A 22,250-nucleotide genomic window follows, 5' to 3' on the forward strand; every position below is an offset into this window, starting at 1 on the left:
AAGTGGTTGGTGAATTGTGCTGCCTATCTCTGATGGACTTATAGATTAATGACACTGAGGGCTATTTTCTTTGATTTTTTTCTGTCTGGCTGAAGTTCCTCAGTCTTTTTATTGGTCATCTTGGATGGACTGACCACACCAGAGGTTATAATATCTTTGTTTTGATCATAACATTGTAGTCTTGGACCAGTAAAGATGTGGTATGCCATTCTGGAGGAAGCTATTGATATTATATTTGGACCTAACAACCAAACAAATACATCTCTCCTTTCAGTGCTCCTCTAGAGGCTCCGCCCCCATTATCCATTCATGAACATTTCTAGGGAAAGGACTGTTAAAATTAACAAATAACAAGCAGTGTGGCGGAATCCAATTTGCTACAGCCTGAGGGTAAGTTAGGCTCAATAGGGGTTAATTTTTATATGTCTATCATGGTAGCTCTGTTCCTTGTAGGGGAGGATGTGGAAAAGGGAGAGAAACCAGCAGATTCAGGGGTCAGAGGCCAGCGCACAATTGCTACCTGTTGCTAAATGGCTTGAAACGTGTTGTGTGGCCTGCCTTGAGCCTCTTTGTTTGTTGCTCATTTGGAGAGCCAGCGCTGTGTACAACACAAAAAAGGACACACAGCTCACTGCCTGGAGATGCTTGCTCCATTTAACAAAACGTGTATTGGGTTGGAATCACACAACCCATTTTTAAATATATCTAAAAGGCTTTTTTCTTCTCACTCGGGCATTGTCTCAGCCTCACACCTAGCAGGAGGTTGCATGTGTAATTACTTCATCTTCTTCTCAACAACAGGTTGTGAGCATCACACACTGCTGTGCACTTGTGTTTAAGCTTCTCAGGATAAAAGAGATGATGAGAGATGATTTCACAGCATACGCAGACACAGTCAGTCTAATCCTCAGCTCCCGCTAGCCTAAGCTATTTTTATAGTTTTTTAAGTGTCATTGGGAAACTGCATCTCTGACTCATCATCTCTTTGATCTTTGTCTTAATTTGAGTGGTTTTTCATGTTTTCCTTTCCTCATCCTTCTAACAGTCTGAGACACTGAAAGTGCCTGAGGGTTGTGATAAAAGTCCAGAGTGAGAAAACAATGGAAATTTGGAATCTCAGTGAAGGCTCAGACAGACGTCCCTCACGGGTCAGTGATGGAGGAAATGGGGTAACAAGGTCAATGTTGTGCCCAAGTGCATTAAAGAAAATGTAGCGAGAGAAGGGTAAATGCCAACATAATTTAAAAGGGAGATTAAGACAGATCTCCAGATGAACTAAAACGAAACCGCTGTGGACGACGCAGCGTTATCAGACATCAGTGTGAAAGTCCAGGAATCAGCAGTTGTGCAGATTGCTCCGCAGCAATAAGCCATTTGAGCTCTTGAACTTGCAGCTGTTTTGCTAACATGACAGAGTGATGCAAAAAGCAGTCTGATGACTGTGATGACTGTCAAATAAGAATACTTTAGAATTCCGAACAGACGAGGATTGAGTCGGTATTCTTCAGAGAGGTCTTGTAATTCTCCTCATCTGGTCCAAGGATAAACCCTGTCCTTTTTTGACCTCTTTTCATCCTTTGTTGCCAAACTCTAAAGCATGGTCTCTGACCTAAATGGTTCAGGACGCTGATTAGCAACTTAGAAATTTCTCATACAATTCTAAATAAAAGTGCCCATGTTTTAATAAAAATGTGTACTGTAAATTAATAAGTAGGCTGTAACTGAGTCAAAATTTGTGAATCTCTGAATAGGTCCCAGTGATAGGAGCACATGAATTATACATATTAATTGTCAACTTGAATAATTGATCATTCATAGCGGCCTGGACAATAACTCTGATTTAATTGTTGAAGCATTAGTCAGCATATTAAAAAAACATTGTCATTTTGGCAATAAGAGCAGGTTCTAATCCTAGCCTGTAATTTCTTATTAACGTTTAGTTATATAACAAGTCAATTCCCAGGATTTATAACTTTAATATTACTCTGAGATCTACGAGCTGGCAGCCATGCTTTGCTCTGCAAGGCTGTACTTGAGCCGTCTGGTGGTGCTTCGAGCTACATGCTAACGTCGGTGTGCTAACATTCTCATGGTGGAAATGCTAACATGCCGATGTTAAGTAGGAAGAATGTTTACCATGTTTACTATTTAAGCTTAGAATGTAAGCATGCTAGCAATTGGTAATTGGTAAAAAAAAAAACTAAGGAACAGCTTCAAATGATTGGATTGCTAACATTTGCATGCTAACATGTTGATGCTGGGAGCAGGCTCAGCAAGGTGACCCAGGCGTCCCTCTCTCCAGCAACGTTTTCCAGTTCCTCCTGGGGAGTCCCAGGTGTTCCCAGGCCAGACGGGATATATAATCCCTCCAGCGAGCTCTGCGTCTGCCCTGGGGTCTCCTCCCAGTTGGACGTGCCCAGAAAACCTCCAAAGGGAGGCGCCCAGGAGGCATCCTAATGCCCGAACCACCTCAACTGTCTCCTTTCGATGCAAAGGAGTAGTGGTTCTACTCTGAGCTCCCTCCAGATGTCCGAGCTCCTTACCCTATCTCTAAGGCTGAGCCCAGACAGCCTCCGGAAGAAACTAATTTTGGCCGCTTGTATCTGCAATCTCATTATTTTGGTTGGAACGTAGATCTAACGTCGGCTCAGCTCCTGCTTCACCACAACGGTCCGGTACAACGCCCACATTACTGCTGATGCTGCACCGATCCGCCTGTCAATCTCACGATCCATTTTACCCTCACTCGTGAACAAGACCCCGAGATACTTAAACTCCCTCACTTGAGGCAGAGACTCACTCTCCACCCCGGAGGGAGCAATCCACCGTTATCCGGCAGAGAACCATGGCCTCAGACTTGGAGGTGCATCCCAACCGCATCACACTCAGCTACAAACCGCCCCGATGCCTGCTGGAGGTCCCAGTTTGATGAACATCAAAGTCATTACAATTCATCTTGAAGGAGAAGGGAATGTGTGTAGCCCAACAACACTTTTCTAACACATTTCAAGAAAAACAACAAATGTCAACTTCGTGGTGGCACAAAAGAAAAGTCAAGGGATTGTGTTGGAAATGTCACAGCTTTCCATTCAATAGTTGTTGAGATTGAGTGACCAGCACTGCCTCTGAGCCATGCTGCTATTACGACAAAAGATGTGAATATGCTACACTCCCACTGACCTTATCAACACCTTAGTAAATCAAAAAGTGACACAGTTGATTAGAAATGTGATATATTCTCTCCTTTACACTATCAGACAAATGCATAAGGGCCTCATGTTTGTTGGTGCAGTTTGAGGGTACGCCAACACAACGGCAATACTTTCAACAATTGACTGCAGTGAAGTTGAAGATATTTTGACATTTCTGAAGTGCCTCTTTCAGCCCCACAGACAGAGATGAAATCCTTGATATTTATCCTGTGGGGATGCCAAGCCCTGTTGCGGATAGAGCTTGTAATTTAGGCCACTTTTTCAGAAGAATCCCAAAGTGAGGCCATTTCAAAAGTACAAGTCTGGAAAGCGCTGGAGCCCATAAAGAGAGCATGACGGTGGTCTTATTTTATCTCTGCTGTAAATGTCTGACGTCTGTTTACAAGCAACACTCGGCCCCAATTCATCAGCTGGCCACCTTCTGAGCGCACAGAACCTGATTTGTGTGCTTCTTCTCATGTTATTTAGTTATATAAACAGGCATCCCATTGAACCTGTTTATTCACGTCATCTTGATTTAGCTGTGATGCTGAGTTGTGAGGAAGTTCTGGCAAATTGTCACATCAGATTGGTGCATTAAGATGTAGATGACAGAGTTGTCACCTCAGAGCGTTTTGGTGTTCCTGAGAATAAGATGCCAGATTATGTCTCATTTAGTCATCGGCGATTTAACATCTGCCTGACAAATAATGAGGTAGAAGGCATTTCCTGCTATCAACTTAGACATTTGTGGTGTCAAAACAAGTAGCATAATGGATATGACACCACTTGACAGCTCTTATGTCATGTGTACAGTGCTGTCATTTGAACGTCTAAGTGACCATGTCAAATTAGTTTTGAGCCACTTATCATGTCACTGTTTTTCAATTTTACTGCTCCAAGCTCATCAATTTTGTTTAGCATTAAGGGCATTATTTTGAGGTTGCTGACAGGCGCCTGACAGTTTCTAAATGATGTTTCACATCTTCCACCGGTTCATTCGTTAAAAGCCTGGCTTTTGGCCAGATGTCGCTTCACTTGCCAGAGCGAGCACAGAGTCAGTCTGCTTTCTCTGCATGCGTGACATCCACTACCTCCAACGCTACTGATGAAGTTACTTGACTGCTCTCACATTAGTGAGATGGAGCTTTTACAAATGTAAGTGCTGCGATTAGAACTCTGGAGCGCAGCATCAGCCAGAGCAGTATTAGGTCATAGGGATTTTTTCAAGGCCATTTATGCTGGTCAATGACTCAAGATAAAACCATACTGATCGATAAAGAGATTGGCTTATGAGTGCCATCACTCTTCATTTTAATTCCCCTTACCCGCCTTACTCTCTCTCTCAAATACAGCAAAGACAGTCCTGTATGTTGTACATAAACACTACATCAGGTGAGACGAGGGAAAGGTGGATTAAATGGAACTAAAAGGAGCTTTTTGTTTTTCCAACAGCAAAGATCCAGTACCAGCCAGCCCTGCCCAGCCAGAGAGAATTCCTTACCCAGAACATGCCTCTGGGCCACATGATAAAATTCATTATTACCTACCAGACGGTGAGTAACAGAGGATAAATCACACTTGAACAGACGTTTACATGAATAATTTTGAAAGCAATGCAGAAGAAATCCTTGTCACCAATCATTCTCTGTCTTCTTATCAGTTCTCGTAGCCTCTCCATATTTTCCCCAAAGGGTTTATCTCCTAATAATGTAACATTATATTTATACAATATATGGACTTGACATTTATAAAAAAGTGATGCCATTTATGGATTCTTTTTTGGTCTATCGTATTAGTTATATTTGCAAGGCGTTCTTTTCTTTTTCTAGAACATAGAAAACAGTATTTTTCAGATGTTGATTTGAAAGCTAAATACAGTCAATAACATTTTATTACACTACATGCTCGTCAAGATATTCAATTGTTGCAATACAAGGACACATTTCACAAATGCAATTTGCAAGCGCTGCTCACACACAGCCTGCAAACAGCGGAAGTCTCACGTTTCACAATTGATTGTTTCCTACAATGGCGCTTGCATGCCCATGCATTGGTTGTAGGTTCTCCGGTTATTTTGATTAGTGAAAACGTTTAAAATGAGCAGGAGAGGAAATTGTATTATGTTGCCAATTACAGCTCACAGGATGCAAATTAAGCAAAACGAGCCCCTGATCTAATTCAGTCAGGAAACATTAACTGCATAAAAACGGCAAAAAAAAAAGGTTTTCAGCCATTTAGAAGAAGAAGAAGAAATGCGTGTGCAGTGTTTCCTTTTATGTAAAATGCAACAGTGTTCCCCAGCAGTGCCATCAGCCATAGCAAGGGATTTTTTTATTTTTTAAATATGTATTTGTGTACCTATTTTATAGCACAGGAAGCCCTTTGCAGACAGCAGCTGACTCTGACTTTGTGCACAGGAGCTTCTGGCACATGGAATTTGATTTGTTGAATCTTTTTCATTTTGCACTTTACAACCACACAATTAATTAACAAAACGATTCCACCTTGTTAGTAGATTAAATTTGTCTACTGTAATGAACACAAAATCATTTGTGCTCATGCAAACACTTATTAGATCTTTGCCTTGGCGTCTTGCCAGGATGCATTTGGATTATGATAAACAAATACTGTTATGAAGTATTGTTTGTTTGGTTCTCTTCTTCTCTTTTTTTGTGTCCGTCTGAAGTCAGTAATTAGTCTGCCAGATGTTTGGAGGGCTTACTTTTGTGTGAAACAGGAAGTGGATCCCACATAACTGAAACATGCAGTGCTTTCATACTAGAAAAGAAAATGAAGGGCGTGAAGTTTACCAGAGTTTACATATCGCTGACTTATGGCAGGCAGTGCTTGAGGAAAAACACACAAAGCACACAGCAGCTCAGGGTCAGACACTGAAAGATATTATTGTGCATATATAGTGATATTAACAGTGCACTGATAACTATTGTATATGGTGGAATTGTAAAATAAGGGACTTAGCCATGACAACATTAGGTGTTATTGTGCACAGGTAAATCAGATATAAGGCAAGTCTTACAGGCTGTCTGAAATCCCTCCATACTAGCTTTATAATGCACTATATTCCCTCTCCCTCATTTGGTTTGAGTGCACAAATTCCCAGTTTAAATTTATGAACTTAATAAATTCAAAGTCAAATGTAGTTTATTGGCATAAATGTTGCAACGAAATTGCAAAAGCATCAAGATCAATAAAACAAAATAAATATGTTTAATTAATTAAATCAAGAAAAGAGTTGCACAGCATCGTTAAAAGTTGCTTTCTGTGAGTTAGTGTGACTGTATTATAATGCTGTCTTCATCGATTTCTAATTCAAATTAAAAAGACAAGCAAAAAATAATATTAATACAAATAAAAGTTATTATTATCTATGTATATTCACCAGTTTCCTCTGGGTGTTCTTGAGTCATGGCATGAGCAGATGAATTTCGCTTCAATCATTTCACATTTTGGCTTTTCTCCCAGAAAATAAGGAAATAACTGCAGTTTTATTTATTTATTTAGTTTAAGGATACACAGTATACATATAGAGGTTGGGTTTGAGAAAATGTTCAAAGTTTGATTCTTTGGACAAAAAGTAAGAATGTGTTGCTCAGTCTCTACCTGTCCTCTATCACGCTGGGAACACAGTCTCTCCCCCTCTGGCAGCCAGCTCTGTCCTAGGTCACCTTCTCTCTGTAGTTGGGCTGTTTACTGTGTCAGTACATCGTGTCTTTATTATTTTGTAGTTTTTATTGAGTTTAGACAATTTGCTATTGTGAATTATCTTTTGAGGGCCAGGTAACATTGTCATTTATATAGCGTTTTTTCTTTCCATTAGGCAATGTATTTTGAGTGATTGTTTATAATTTGGTTTGGTCTGACTGTCCTGAGGCTGTCTGGGAAATGTTGGGTTTTCTGCAGAGAGCCTAGGGATTGTCTGGCTGAGATGACTCGTCTCTTCAGCTCTTGGCAGGTTAGGGCTTAGGGGTTACATAAATTTGGGTGATTGTAAAATATAATTGAACCTTTTTTTTTTCTGCTCTCTCGCACATATTGTTTGGCTTTTTCCTGTGGACATGCAGGATGTTCATAAAGGACTTGGCGTGGAAACATTCTGTGATGCTTTTGTCCAATTTGTCAAATTCTGTATTAAGTTTTGATCCCCAAATGTCACTGCGACAGAGAATAATTGCTTCTAGGACAAATGAGAATTTTTTTTAAGCCAGATTTTTAATAAAAATGTAGATTTTGATATTTGTTTGATTGCATAAAAAGCTTTTCTTCTTTTGTCTCAACAATCTTGAAGTCTCTGTATATGAGGCCATGGTATTCTAGTGCTGTCGAAATAGAAGTGGCTATGGACTTCTGCTGGATTCAACAAAGACTCCCCAACTTGCAGAGTCACAGACTTCAAAGCGCATACATGAACTGTGGTGTACAAGAGGTCTCAGGTGCGATTGAATGTGGAGCCCCAGAGAATCTGCTCTGAGAGAACACACTGGTTCAGAACATTACATTTTTATTATCAGAATGTATTCTTCCTCTATAGACTTAATATTACAGAAAAAATTCCAATATCAATTTTGCACAGCACTGGTCATACAAATGGCAACTGTGCAGACATTTTCACATTTAATAGCAGAAAGGTTCTTGCACAGGTAAAATAAATGGTGTAACGATGACCCACTTCCATGAGTGTCCCAGTAAGCCACTGACATTGAGCCAGAATGAACAATACCAGTTCTGCAAGTCCTGTGGGTGAACATTTGGATTGGGTCTTTTACTGTGCATGAGCTTGCCTTGGCGGGAGCCTCGCCACTGCTTTTACTACTCTTTTACTTTCAAGATAAGTGTATAACAAGTGTTTTTTCTGCACCACTGTGCATTAGAGCCCTGCATGGGACTGTTTTCTTAATCCCACTCCCGTTGGATTTCTGACCATTACCACCTGCTCCTGCAATGTGTGTTTTCCTGCAAAGATTTTGACTATTCCCGCCCGCACAATAGAGTTCCATTGATTCTGTGTCTTCTCCCGCCATGCAGGGAATAAACGTTATTTTATTGTTTAGTATTAATAAAGAGAGGCGCAATGCGCATACGCTGGTGATGCCGTAAGACGAGGACACACTCATTGCTGCCTCCACACGCGCTCACGTCACCTCCGGGAGATTCCTGCTCCAGCAATGCACGGGCAAAAGACCGACACCAAGCTCTCCATCATGCACGCTCATTCTCAGTGGTGGATAAAGTACCTGAAAGCCATACTTGAGTAAAAGTACAGATATCAAAACAGAAAATGACTTTGGTAGAAGTAAAAGTCAGCTGTTCTAATATTACTTGAGTAAAAGTATTTAAGTCTTTTTTGTACTTAAGTATCAAAAGTGTTTTTCTCATATTAATTGTACTTAAGTATTGAAAATAATAGTACAAGTACATGATGTTAATAGAGAAGAAAGTAGTCAGAATTTCGAGAGTTATTAAGATACTTGTTTACTGTAAACCACCTTCAAAAATTGATTCAGAAAAACAAAATCTTCACAACTTAAGATCCCATTTTCATCAACCTCTATTTTGATGTTATTTATGCACTCTGGGCCCCTTATTTCTTAATCACACGTCTGAATAATGTAAAATAATTTGAGGTGTGTACCTCACATTTGATGCACAGCTGCTATTATTAAATGTTTAATGATTAGAGTTGAAAGAATACGTTAAATGCATTTATGTTACCATAATTTTATTGTATTACAAAGGGTTTTCATGAAATCACACACCTTTTCAGATTGATTAATGAGGTGTAGTGTCTGCTGTTTCTCTCTCGTCATCTGCTGCTGCTGGTCTCTCTCTCCTCTCTATTTATCATCTACATCTGTCTGTCTGACTCGCATGCTGTGTGATCAAACAATAATGGCACACTAATTAAACAGTAGCACCTTCAATCATGATGAAGAGATAGGTGCATAATCTTATTAGTCGACATTTTTGGAGAAGTTACTTCAGGGTCTTCTTACTCTTACTACTGTTTATTTCTGCAATGACATGATTGCTGCGACATCTCTCCTGTCCTCCTGCTGTAACTTGAGCCGGGGGGGGGGGGGCAGGGAAGTAGCGAGTGGTTAAGCGAGAGAGACAGAGATCGGCAAAGTGCAGGTGAAGTGACGCTGCACCGGGCAGAGCGAAGGAAAAGGAGCAGGGAGGTTACCTATCTTCTTCTTCTTCTTTGAGGTTTTTACACCAGTTGGCGTCCACGATGTTGCATTACTGCCTCCATCAGTGTTTAACCTCTCACACCACTGCTCATTCTGATGCGCGCTCCCTCTAATACACACCCGGAACTGAGAGGTAAATTAATTTTAAATCTCAAACATAACTACCTGTAGCACCGACAATAATGCCCACATCAATACTCTGTCCAGTGTCCATTATGCATGCACTGAAGAATACAGCCATGTGATCCAACAGCAACAACAAGTAAATAAACATTTACAGCTGACCTTTCTTTGATGGTAAGCACACAGAACATCATTAAACATAAGATCCTTTCCGAACCTGACGGCGCGTGAGATTTAAATCCTTAATTAAGTTACGAACAGCGTCTCTCTTTTTTCTGCTGGGCAGTGGGATCGCTTCAGTCATCAACATCAATAATCAGGTGTAGGCAAAGAGGACTCGTGAACAACTTGTTCACCAGGTGTTTATTCTTAATAAACAAGGTTATTTCAAACCAGTATGATCATTTACATACCCAAAGGGACAAATTTCTACAATAGTCATCCCGGGAAAATCCTGCCGTTTATTTTTTGACTGCCAGTTTAGGCCCGCAGTAAAGTATAAACCGCCCGCTCCTGTGAGATTTGCGCTGGGTCCTCTATAGTACTCGACTGTGCATGTCACAAAGGAGCATGACTACAAAAGAGAGCTACAAAACCACTTCTATCTTACTTTTACTGAAAGTCTAATCTTTCTGTTTTCGACATCTAAAGCTGTGAACCCAGCATTTGATTTCTGGGTTCCATGGTAGTACATTTTTTATTCAATCTAGCTTTGGCATTTTTGAGCTGCTGTAGTCTCTTATTTGTTAGTTGTCCTTAAATATTCAGTCTTCAGGTTAGAAATGTTTGAAAAAGCAACCTTATTCTCTCTCAAGTGAGTAAAAAAACAATTAGGGCTACCTGTTTGAATACATCGATTAACAATCGGGTCTGGTTTATACCGGTCCTTCCCTGTGGATACTTCACAAACCTTGGCCCATGCAATGAATTGTAACTGCTTGTAAACTGAATAAAGTATCATTCTGGCCTTGGTCAAAAGCAACATGTGAAGAAGGTTATTCAGCAATACAAAGTTGAAGGATCTGCAGGCCTTTCACCTCCACAAAGGTCCTTTGAGATACTTACAGGACCTGAGAGAATCTATTAACCAACTTGTGTCACTCACTCCGCTTTGAATAAAGTTGAATAAATCACCTTTTTATTTACTCTGAGTATCCTACCTCAAGGCTATTCTTCATAAAAAAATTGTTTCAAAACACTCAAGTCCATATTCCATAAAGACGTATAAGAAATGAAATTGGGAAATTACTTTGCACCTCATTTGCTTGCAAAAGCTCAATACTGAGATGCATCCAAGGTTAACCACCCACTAAATGACTCAGTTCACCAGCTACAGTCGACATGTTGGCAGGGTTTAAACACTGTTTGAGATCTTTTTTAAGAGGTTGAATACACCAAATTTGTTTGAACATCACTCTGGTTATTTTTACCATGTTGGCAGGCTTTGTTTGAATATCACTTTGGTACAAATAAAAAACACGTTGTTTTGACAGGTTTTCTAACAAAACAACATTGAATAGTCATCTATTGCTAGATTTCAGATTCGAGACTCCCAAGTTCTTGTTGCCTTTCCGAAAACACTGTAGCGATAAGGCCTTCATTTGCAGACAAAATGGCTGCCATCCTCAGGGGCCACACTCCTAATCCATCAGCCAGCTGTTTTTAAATCATTTAGACCCAAGTTAGAGCAACAACAATAATAAATACAATACCAAATTGATTATTATAGACATCAGAGCAAGGGCGTAGTTTTCATTGTAACATTGGTGGGGACAACAATAAAAAAAGAAAAATAAATTCATGTTTCTAACATTATATGATTATATGTCATCATATCTCCTAGTAGTCTTTGAGTAGTTTAGTTCAGGGGTTCTCAAACTTTTTGGGGCCAGGGACCCCTTTCTGGGCAAAACATTTTCCAAGGACCCCCTCATAAAACTGATTACGCATATGCTTGTTACCATTTACACTCCTAGATGCCTTTGAAAAAATTTGTATTGTAAATTTTTACTCTGTCCCAAGCGTAACTTCACACATTTCATCCGCCGCTGCAAGTACGAGCTCTTGTGCAATTGTGTGTTGCTTCTTAGCTTTAGCAATATATTGAGCCACCATATAAGAAGCCTTCTGTTTCTAAAGTTGTGGCCATGTGTGTTTTCTGGCGGGTGTATTCCTTGCTCTTTCGACAGAAAAAATATTTTGTTTTGTCTTTATATTCTAGGTGCTTTATAATCAAATGTCGCTTTAGCTTTGCTGGCTTCATAGCTTCGTTCGCTAGCACCTGAAGACACATTCTGGTCTCCTGTCACTGTTCTCAATAAAACCAAACTCTATAAACCTCTATAAAATATTTCTACATGCTTGCTAGCATGTAATAAGCTAATAAGCCAAGCTAAGAAGCCGCAGGAAGGGTTAGTTGTGACCTGAGTGAGTTGACAGATGACAGATTGACTTGATGCGTCACAATCATATCAGTTTTTATTGGTCCAAAGCTAATGTGGGCGCGAGTAATGGACACGGTGTGCTTGTTTCATTGGCGCAAATGGTCCCCATCTGTAGACATGCAGTTTTTAATGATACAGCACAATTTCATAATTTATTATAAATTCATTAATATGATTTTGCGGGCCCCAGGCTATGGTTCGTGGACCCCCAGGGGTCCCAGGACCCCACTTTAAGAACCACTGGTTTAGTTGACAGAGAGTCTCTGCTTCATTTGCACTCTCCCTGCCTTATGAAGGAATTATGAATTCACAAACAAATCATTATTGTTTCATCATTGCTTGAAACTGAAAAGAAGATTACTTTAATGTATGACCTCCAATCTCTGCATCTTTATCTCCACCTCAATAACTTGTATTTGTAGCAGTAATTTTATTTTATCCATTAATTATAATGGATTTACATAACTTTTGATACGGCAGGCTTTGATGATGAGGTGTTTTCATTTCAAATGTCCCACTGTATAACCAAAGACATTGAGGCAGCAATATTAATTCATATTGGTATGTATAATATTTAAAGAAGCTGCACTCCCTCAGGGAGAGAGAGAGAGAGAGAGAGCACATACATATGGACAGCATGGACGTGGCGCAAGAATTGGTCATTTGAGCATCTGACACGTTGTTCCGCTGTTCCGTTTAGTGAAGCGTATGAACTGAACTGTAGCCTGGAGTCCTTGTTTACAGTGACACACAGTCTCATATGCACGACTCCTCCGCAGGTTGAAAGTGCAACACTTACACGTATCATATATTTATTTTTGTCCAAAATTACTGGTAGGGCAAATTGAGTAATTTCTGTATTACTCGACTACTTACCCTACTTGATAGGGATGCGTCCCTACCATCCCTACCCAATTCTACGCCCTTGCATCAGAGTAAGATAACAATGCCAACCATAATAACAATAGAATAATGATTTATTTTAGCAATGACTATAACAGTAATAGAAGTATGACTGAAGATAATTCTAATAGTGGCAGAGGGTGTCAAACAAGTCCACAGTGACATGCAGTCGGTAACAGCGACCAACAGGAACCTGCTAGATTAGGGAACATAGAAACTCCGGGGAAGGTATAAAGTTAGTAACGTGCAATAATGGGATAAAATTCCATGCAGATGGAGAGAGAGAGGAGAGGAGACAGAAACCTTGAGTAGTTTAACCATGAGTCATGTCATGTCATGTCATGAGTTATTCTAGTGTAGTTATGGTTTTGATTTGTATTTGGGTGCTCAGATAATATTTCCTGTTTTACTACCTTGTCTCTCGTGTTGGTCCACTTCCTGCCTTTGTGTGTTTCCCACTTGTTTGATTGTGTGCCCTGCCCTGATTGTTTTCACCTGCCCCTTGACTGTCTCACCTGTGTCTGATTAGCCTCACCTAGTTTATGTAGTCTTTGTGCTCCCCTGTCTCAGTGCTGGTTCATTGTCGTGTTACCTGTGGAATTTTTGTCGTCCTGACTTATGTCTTTCATAGTTTTCTGTGTAGATTACCGTGTTTCCTTGTGGCTCCCTGTGTTTCTCCAGTTTCTTTCCTTTGGATTATTCTTATCCTGTTTCCCACTGTAAGACATTTTGTTTTTCCTTTTGGTTTTTTGCTTTGTCCTGAATTAAGAGTTTTTGAGTTGCATTGTGGATTCTGCCCTTTTGGTCTCATTTAGTAAATCGTCCAAGTCTGCAGCTGGGTCCTCTCCCTTTTGGTTTAACCTTGAATTGTGACACAAGCCTGAGCCAGCCCCAACTATAAGCTTTATCCAAAAGGAAAATCTTCATCCTATTCATTGTAGGTAAAAAATGTTTTATGTGGGCATTAAAGGCATGTCCCATTTAATGATTAATGTTGCACATCACATCACTTTAAACAATGTCAATGAAAAAATATTTGCAGCCTGCTTTTTAATTAGCTGGTTAATTGGGTGCAGTCTAGATTTGTATGGCTTATATGAATAAAACAATTTTAATTTGTGTGAAATGATTCCTACACCACAAGAGAGTAATAATATTTTAATTTATTTTAAAGTAAGTGTGTGCAATGAAGCAATGTATCAAGACTCACACCTCGCTTAAGAATAGACAAACGCAAATTGTATGCAATCATTCATCCTTTTAGCTGAGGTCAGAGTAAGCAGCAGTGCTGTTTTGGTTGAGAACAAATGAGAGGGAAGTGTGCTGTGCATACAAACATTTTATACATCAAGAACAGCTGGCATGTCCCACTGAAGGGGAAGGAAGTATGAGTTTAGTAGTGAACACTGCCATCTTACTCCCTGTCAGAAACATTTTAGAAGAGTCTGGTTATGAACCAACCATTCTCTAAAACCCATGACCGGCGGAAACACAGACACTTTGATAGCAGATGGCAGCAGACATCTTGCTAGTAGATGTAAAAAGGGAGAACACTGAGCTGCCTTAGCAGTTCACTGGAATAGTCTTGACACATCATATGCGCAAGCTGGAGGATTTTGCATTTTCAGCATAAGGTCTGCATCCTTGCCTTGGATTATCTTCTCCACAGTGGGGCACTATCCTAGAAGCACCAGTTTGTCCCAATCAGGATCCAAAGCCCTTGGAGGCAGCCTCAGGCTCGACATCCATGAGTTCACTAACCTGTGAAAACACTCCCATTGTTGGGTATTTGCCAGGGCAGCGCCAAAGGCAGCTGTATCATCTCTGCATTATATGGCACTCACGTGAAGTCAGCAAATCCTATAGCCTGAGGGCAAACTTGTCCAAGTCTAACAGTGGGTTGTTGTGGGTCGACAGGTCAAGTGATGGATGGCAGCAGGTATATTGAGGTAGAATGTCCATGTACTGTATGTCTTCCTGAACAACATCCAATAATGTTGCAACTATGACCGAGGAGGGAGCTGACTCAGTCTTGACAAGGGCAGGATCCTCACTGTGATTGTGTGTGTTTGCAGAACAACAATCTTGTCCAGCACGCTGTGCATCGGTTTTGCCAGGAACTGCCTCCTCTGCTCAGAATGTCCTCCGAGGTCTAGAATTGGAAGAAGTTTTTCGGTGTTACTTCACGCTTGTTGATCATACAAATTGGCCTCCCTGACAGTTTTCTTTGGCAGGAAGATGTTCTGAAAAAACAAACTGAAAGACACAAAAGATAACAGCCAAGAGTCCAAAACTGTTTTTGAGCGCTTTTGCTACTTGACAACAAGAATGTTGGGCCATAATTAATGTTAATGCAAAACTTGTGAGAGTTAAGCACAGTAAAAAAAGGTGTTGTTTTTTTACTCCATTTGGTTTCTCTTTAAACACATAACTTCGGCAAAATAATGCAAGACAACAGTAAAATGGAATTCATTTCTTCATGATCATTTATCGAGTGCAGTCTGTTCTTATTTAGGATTTAAACAACATAATAAAAAACTGAAATAAATATGTGATAAAAAAATATGAGCATAAGGAATAAATTGTAACTTCAGTGACAATGTTATAGAGAAACAAACAAAAGAATAGTGTGGTGAAAGACGACATTAAATCTACAGGAGACATCTGGTTGTTTTTATCGCCATTATTGAGCCTAATGGGCGATGATGCTTTTACACTGTGATATTGGCTGTTAAAAGATTTTGATGTGCTATCTAAATTCTAAATTGAAGAATAAAGTTGAATAAGCTCTTTTGTTTTTACTCCGGGTATCCTACCTTGAGATTATTATTCATTTATTCCAAAAGAATTCAATACATCCAAGTCCATATTTCATAAAGCTGTATTCCAAGTGAAATTAGGAAATTTTTTAGTTCCTCATTCGCCTGCAAAGGCTCAATACTAAGATGCATCCAAGGCTAACCACCCAAAACATCCGAGTCCCCTCCATCTGACAAGTCAGTGTCTACATGTTGGCAGGCTTTGTTTGAATATCACTTTGGTACAAATACAACACCATGTTTTGACAGGTTTTCTAACAAAACCACATTGAATGGCCGTCTATTGCTACAAGATCTCAGATTCTGGACTCTCCCAAGCTCTTGCTTTCTTTCTGAACACTGTAGTGACAAAGCCTTTATGTGTAGAAACAATGGCAGCCATGTGCAAGAATGGATGAATGAAAAATTCTAATACAAATGCATCCGGATGTAGGCATGCATATGCAAATGCATAATCACAGACACATAAACCCAGTAGTGAGCAGAAGTGATACAAAATTTGCAGGTATGATTCTTCCAACGTTGTAATAATTAGCTCAGTCAAAATAGAATCGCTAGGAAATGTCGTGATACACACTTAAAACACTCTGCACTGCCCCAAAGACTTTGTTGCTTATTATTACATGAGGCCACGGGGTTGCCAGCAGGCTACACATGGCGTGTGCAAGAGAGCCAAATACTTATTATTTCATGAGACATTTGTATCACATTTGTAGGTCTCATGCTATTTAAGCAAGCACCATAAAATGGTCCTGACATTACATGTTGAAATTATAGAATCAGGGTCGTTTTTTATGATAGTGTAGTACCACATCGTTAAACTACATTGTATATGCATATATGTTGGCGCATGGCATGCATTTTTTGCGTAGAAAAACACATTGTGTGATGGTTCTAATGCTGTTTTGCATCAGCTGGAAGGCCAACTTCCACTACTGCCTTTGATTCTTATACTCACCCTCTGCATAACGGGAGCACTTCAACCCACACCATTCAACTTGCAGGTTTTTCATTTATAACCAGCATACACTTGTCAAGTACATGCATTGTGTGCTCTATTCAAGTCATGAGGACAGAACTATGCAAAGTATAAAAGTTTGCATCTCAAACTTTGACTTTGGCCTTGACAGCATTGAAGGTATGTTTGAAATACATATAGTATACATTTGTATGGTAAGTATTATATGTATTATAAGTGGTGATATGAAAAAAGGTGTTTCCCACCTCAAAGGGGAACATTATTCAGGAACTTAGAAAATGGAAGGTCCTTGTAAGTATGATTTTTTGTTGTAAAATAGCATCTTGTGTTGTATCTAGTTCCAAGATATTAATAATACTGTCAATCTCTTTTTGAAATTCTGCACTGACCATTAGCTCACCAAGATTCATTGTGTTGCTCAAGGGTGCTGGCAGAGTAACACAATTCAAGAAAGTTAAAAGCCATGATTTCAAACCACTTTGTACCGCCTTGCAGACTATAGGTCAATTTTTAATGCAGAATTGTGAAAGCCAAACAATACATCTCATAAATCTAAATAATGCATCAGTTAAAAGATATACCTTCTAAGGGTAAACTGTTTCTCTTCAGGCTTTCTGGAAGGACAAGGGCTTCTCTGGAGAAATAGTGGCAGGATCCTCCACTGAGTGTCCATTCTGTGTTACCTTCGATGCCACCAGCCCCAGCGGGAATGCTGCCTTGGTCGGCTTCATTGCCGGGCACCTGGCTACTCAATGGACCTCAAAGGAGGTAATGGCTTATCAATGTGAATACAGATACACTGATAAGTAGTAATCTACGTATATAGATGTATAATTTAAACATGTCAATGTTCTCTGCTTGTACGCCTTGTGCCATACGTTTACATTTTCCTCAGGATACTTTATGATCTCATTAAAATTCATAATGCACATAAATTGTTAATAAGCAAAGTATTTTTTTCCTTTATGAGAGTGTTGTTATATTTAAGCTGAGAGTGGATATAAACTACAGTTTGCATATAGGCTGAAATTGTGGGTGCGCATGAGATATAACAGATTTGTTGCCTGTGAATCCGAAAACTGGTAGACTGACATACTGCAGTTTAAGCATCACATAGAGCTGTGACTACTGTATCGTTACACACGTTTAGGGTTAGGCATGGTTAACATCTCGTGTTGAGACAAAGCCAACACAGTGTGCATCGTCACATTGATGTTAGTGTGTTAAACAACATGCTCAGGGGCGGAAATATGAAAACTGCATGTGAGATTGTGCACCAACTTAGCAATGAAAAAAAAGTGTATATGGATTGAAGAGAACAGTGGGCTGCTCCGGCCAGTTGTAAAAACACACAGCTACATGTAACACATTATGGCTGAAAGGATCTCTCAACTCAGTGCAGCTAATTTCTGGTCCATTTTTTCTTTTTCCACATTACTATTTCCACCAGGCGCTGATGTACATTTTGTTTATCTCCAAGTGTCAATTGTTTGCCTATAATAAAAAAAAGTAATGAAATAGAGAATTGTAATGCAATAAGCCTTTCAATTATAAATGATTATCTAATTAATAAACAAGTATTACCGTAGAAAATGGCCTTCAAAAAACAAGTTACAGAATTAACACACTTTGAGGTGTTAATTATTTTCTACCACATTTGGTATTAGATTTGTTCTTACTTTAATGCCTGTGTTGCAAACTGGTAAGGGTTCACATATTCCGCCAGTAACTGAGTATTGCTATAGACAGCTGTAATCCTCTTTCTCTCCCACACACACACACTTTCTGCACAACCTGTCCTCTCTCTTTTCCTTGCCGTCCTTCAGCGTTGACATTTTCATTTAGTCCCAGAGCTTTCCCTCTACCTGAAAAATAAATAAATCCAGCATTGTCTCTAGTGTTGTTTTGGCATTTGGTCATTAGCCTGACTTGCTACAACGCTCCAGAACTGCTGTCTCCCTGCTGTGCTGTGCTGCACAGACTGCTAAATAATTAACCCCTGCTTGCTGCCTCACTGCTAAACAGAGGAAAACATGGTTGGTGTATGTGAGGCAGGTGGACATCAAAGTAACCGTTACTTAGTATTTATGCAGTCGCAAACAATAATAGCTGTATATATTATCTAAAGAGTTTTTTCATATATGTCTCGTGTAGTTGGTTGGAATCACTTTGTTGGGTTTTTATTTAATTGATTGTTCGGCTTTGTAGTGTTGGCCTCACATTAAAGTGCATAGTAGGCTGCTAATTAATAGTTAGCTTTTATATGAAATAAATCCCTCATCTAAAGCAATTTGCCACCACACTACAGTTCATCCTTGAGTGAAGAGTGCATTCGGGACATTGAGTTTCAGCTCTGATATGTTGAATACATTTGTGCTGAGAGCAAAGGTGGAGGGACATGCAGATGAGGAATCTGAAGACAATCTGTCAGCATGTTTTATGAAGATATGTCCTTTTGATCCTCAGGCCTCAGCTGCTCTGTACATAACTCACCATGAGAACAAATACATCCAGGACTGTGTGCTGACCATGCCTGAGTTATTCAAATTGACTGCTGTTCCCTGTGTCCAGCTTGGATTGGTTTCTAGAATAGGCATTCATATTTTAGCAGCCTGCTGTTACATTTCTGAGTGATGAGCCAGTGTAATGTTAGTACCATGTTGGCACAGGAATTTTCTTTTGTTTGCAGGCTGCAGAGAGAAGAGAAGCTGTGGTTTCCAGTCTGGTCAAATATCTAGGACCTGAGGCTGCATCTTTCATCCACTATGAGGAGAAGGTAAGAGATTCAGTAGCAAATACCCAGTGTAATAAAACAATAATGTTTGGTTTGAGGCGGAATTGAGTTTTGTTAAAATTTATAGTCTCGTTTTTATCCAAGGAAAGTCTGCATGTCTGTCAGCAAAACTAAACCAAATCCCATCCATCCATTATCTATTCCGCTTATCCTGTTCAGGGTCGCGGGGGGCTGGAGCTTATCCCAGCTGTCATTGGGCAAGAGGCGGGGTACACCCTGGACTGATCTCTAGTCAATCGCAGGGTTGACACATCAAGACAGACATGCACGCTCACATTCACACAGACCAAACAAGGGCAATTTTAGAGTCCAAAAACATGCTTGTTTGGTTTAACAAGCATGTTTTTGGACAGTGGGAGGAAGCCGGAGTACACACATGCACGGGGAGATCTAGCAAACTGCACACAGAAAGGCCCCCTATGTCTGAACCAGGAACCTTCTAGGCTACAGCGTTAACCACTTGCAAGTTTAGTCAAGTACAGACTTCGCAAACAAGTTGCTGAAAAGTGCTTAGTAGTTTGCTTGACCTTGATAATACCATCTTAATAGGGGAGTCAGCTTGGGATCAAAAAGTATTCTGGCAGGTGAAATGCCTCAGGGACAGAAGGCAGTTTCTTGTCATGGTTGGCATAGAAACTTTTTTTTTCACTTTGAAGGCCAGCTATCCCTGGAGAGTTGCATAGAAAACCTCAACTGTCTGAAAATACAGTCATATAGGTCATCTGTGCAACCACCTATTGTGACCCTTATTGTGACCATAGTAATTATTACTGGAGTTCAATTTGGGGTGTTGGTCAGGTGTGATGGATGGGTCAAACAAACAGAGGACTTTCACCCAAGGGACAGGAGTGTGAGTCACATAAAACCAGCAGCCACCGTTGACTTATAACTTTAATATGTCATTTCACCTTCGTCACATATGTACCTATGCACCTATGCACCTATTCTAACCAACACTGCAATTTTAACTTGTTCCATGTGTACATCCTGCATGAATGTGTAGGTACGAGGTTGTATTGCCTTCTGTTGGTATGGGAACTACTTCTGAAGACTCTCCTGTCGCTCACAGAGATGACTAAGAAAAACAGCCTATACAGCTGTGTGGGTTGAAAGTCCTCCCGGGTAGCCTGATGTATGCAAGCACAACCACTGGGAAAGAATATACCGTATACATGCAGTGCTTACTCGAGTTTCCATGCCATGCCGTGCCACGTGCATTCAAAAATAGCTGCTTAGCTCCATTACGTGATTTACAGCATGCATTGTTAGACTCTTAAACAGCACATTAGTCATGCAGCAGATGTATGAATTTAGTCCCTGGACTGCTTTTTCTTCAACTCATTGTTGAACAGCAAGGAGAAAACGCGAGGCAGGGAGGCCAAGGGAGGTATCATGATTGTAGACTCAAAGAGAACATCAAATTATAGAAAACAATAACAACATAATAGGCTGATAAATTGCTGCTATAAAGTTGAGCAATATAATTGGCCTGATTTTATGGTATCAGAGTTTCTTCATATTTGATACCAATTATTTTTTACCAACAACTTATTTAATTGAATGCCAAATATACTGACGAGCCAGTTAACCCTTAAGTTCCAAACATATTTTCTGTTGTGCATCCCCCTGTACTTCTTTGCACATGACAACCTTTAGAGTCCTATTTCATCCATCCATCCATTATCTTTACTGTATATTCTGCTCAGGGTCACAGGAGGGCTGGAGCCTATCCTACCCATCATCGGGCGGGAGGGGGGGTACACCCTGGACTGATCGCCAGTCAATTTCAGGGCCCAAAATTCCATATAACAAGAAATATATAATATCCACAAATGTGCTTAGGACTGGTGTTGGGTAACTTTACTTTTAAAAGTAACTTGTTACGTTACTTTGTTACCTACTGAGAAAAGTAACACATTAGATTACTTTTACATTACCAATATTTAAAAATATCCCCATTGCAAGTCTTTACACGTCGGTTATATTATCAGAGCGACGTGTTGCCTACTGTAGGTCTGCCTTTGAATCCGTAATTACAGCCTAGTTTACGGCCCATACTCTGCAACTCTGCAGCCTAATAACAGGAACAACAGAGGCTTACAGCTCTTTATTGTGCTAACAATCTGACAGAGCTGTTTCAGGGACATGAATACAACACAGGCTCTTGTTGCAGAGCTGCAGTTGCTACTTGAGAAGCAGAGCTCTTCACAGCTGATGAGCACTTAAACTCCAGGCACAACTTACATTTCACCGCGATGTTTCCCTTGTCCCTTTCACCCAAAAGATGAAAAATAATGGGGATATTTCCACGAAGTAAACGCTGTCCTCGTTTAGTTAGCTAGCAATGCATGCACACTGACACAGCTGTGTTTACCTTCCACTGGTACACAGGAACCAACCAAGAAGTAGGAGAGAAACAGAAATGATGATGACGTGAATTGCAAAAATAGGCTAATGCGTTATGTTACTCGTTACAACAAGAAAGTAATCTGAGTAACGGCTTACCCAACACTGCTCAGGATGCACAGAGATAAAAGGCTTCTTATAACTCCAGAACATCAGTATTAAATTCATCCAGTGATATAAAGTATATTGTGATATATGTATGTTCTTCATATTAACAGACATTGAATATTATTTGTAAGTCCATGGTATATGTTGTGTTTTAATTTCTTTGCTAGATGTTAGATTTAATGAGTTTGATCGAGGGCCACTTTGCTGAAACTACATGCTTTTGTGTGCCATAAAATACAACAATGTAAATGTAATTTCCCTTTTCTTCTGC

The 22,250-nt window shown here is 39.9% G+C and overlaps 1 protein-coding gene across 1 annotated transcript in view; it reads left to right on the forward strand.

Annotated features, from left to right (window-relative positions):
* Positions 1 to 22,250, forward strand: part of LOC138605228 (probable flavin-containing monoamine oxidase A) — a 47,353-nt gene that overhangs the window by 13,192 nt on the left and 11,911 nt on the right. The window contains exons 8-10 of the mRNA XM_069677351.1: positions 4,647 to 4,747; positions 17,281 to 17,439; positions 19,361 to 19,447. Coding sequence (XP_069533452.1) covers positions 4,647 to 4,747; positions 17,281 to 17,439; positions 19,361 to 19,447 — 347 coding nt within the window. The remainder of the gene's footprint in view (positions 1 to 4,646; positions 4,748 to 17,280; positions 17,440 to 19,360; positions 19,448 to 22,250) is intronic.

Source organism: Semicossyphus pulcher, unplaced genomic scaffold (assembly GCF_022749685.1).
Source record: "Semicossyphus pulcher isolate SPU_LCO1_2020_fin unplaced genomic scaffold, fSemPul1.0.p SCAF_28, whole genome shotgun sequence".
Lineage (NCBI taxonomy): Eukaryota > Metazoa > Chordata > Actinopteri > Labriformes > Labridae > Semicossyphus > Semicossyphus pulcher.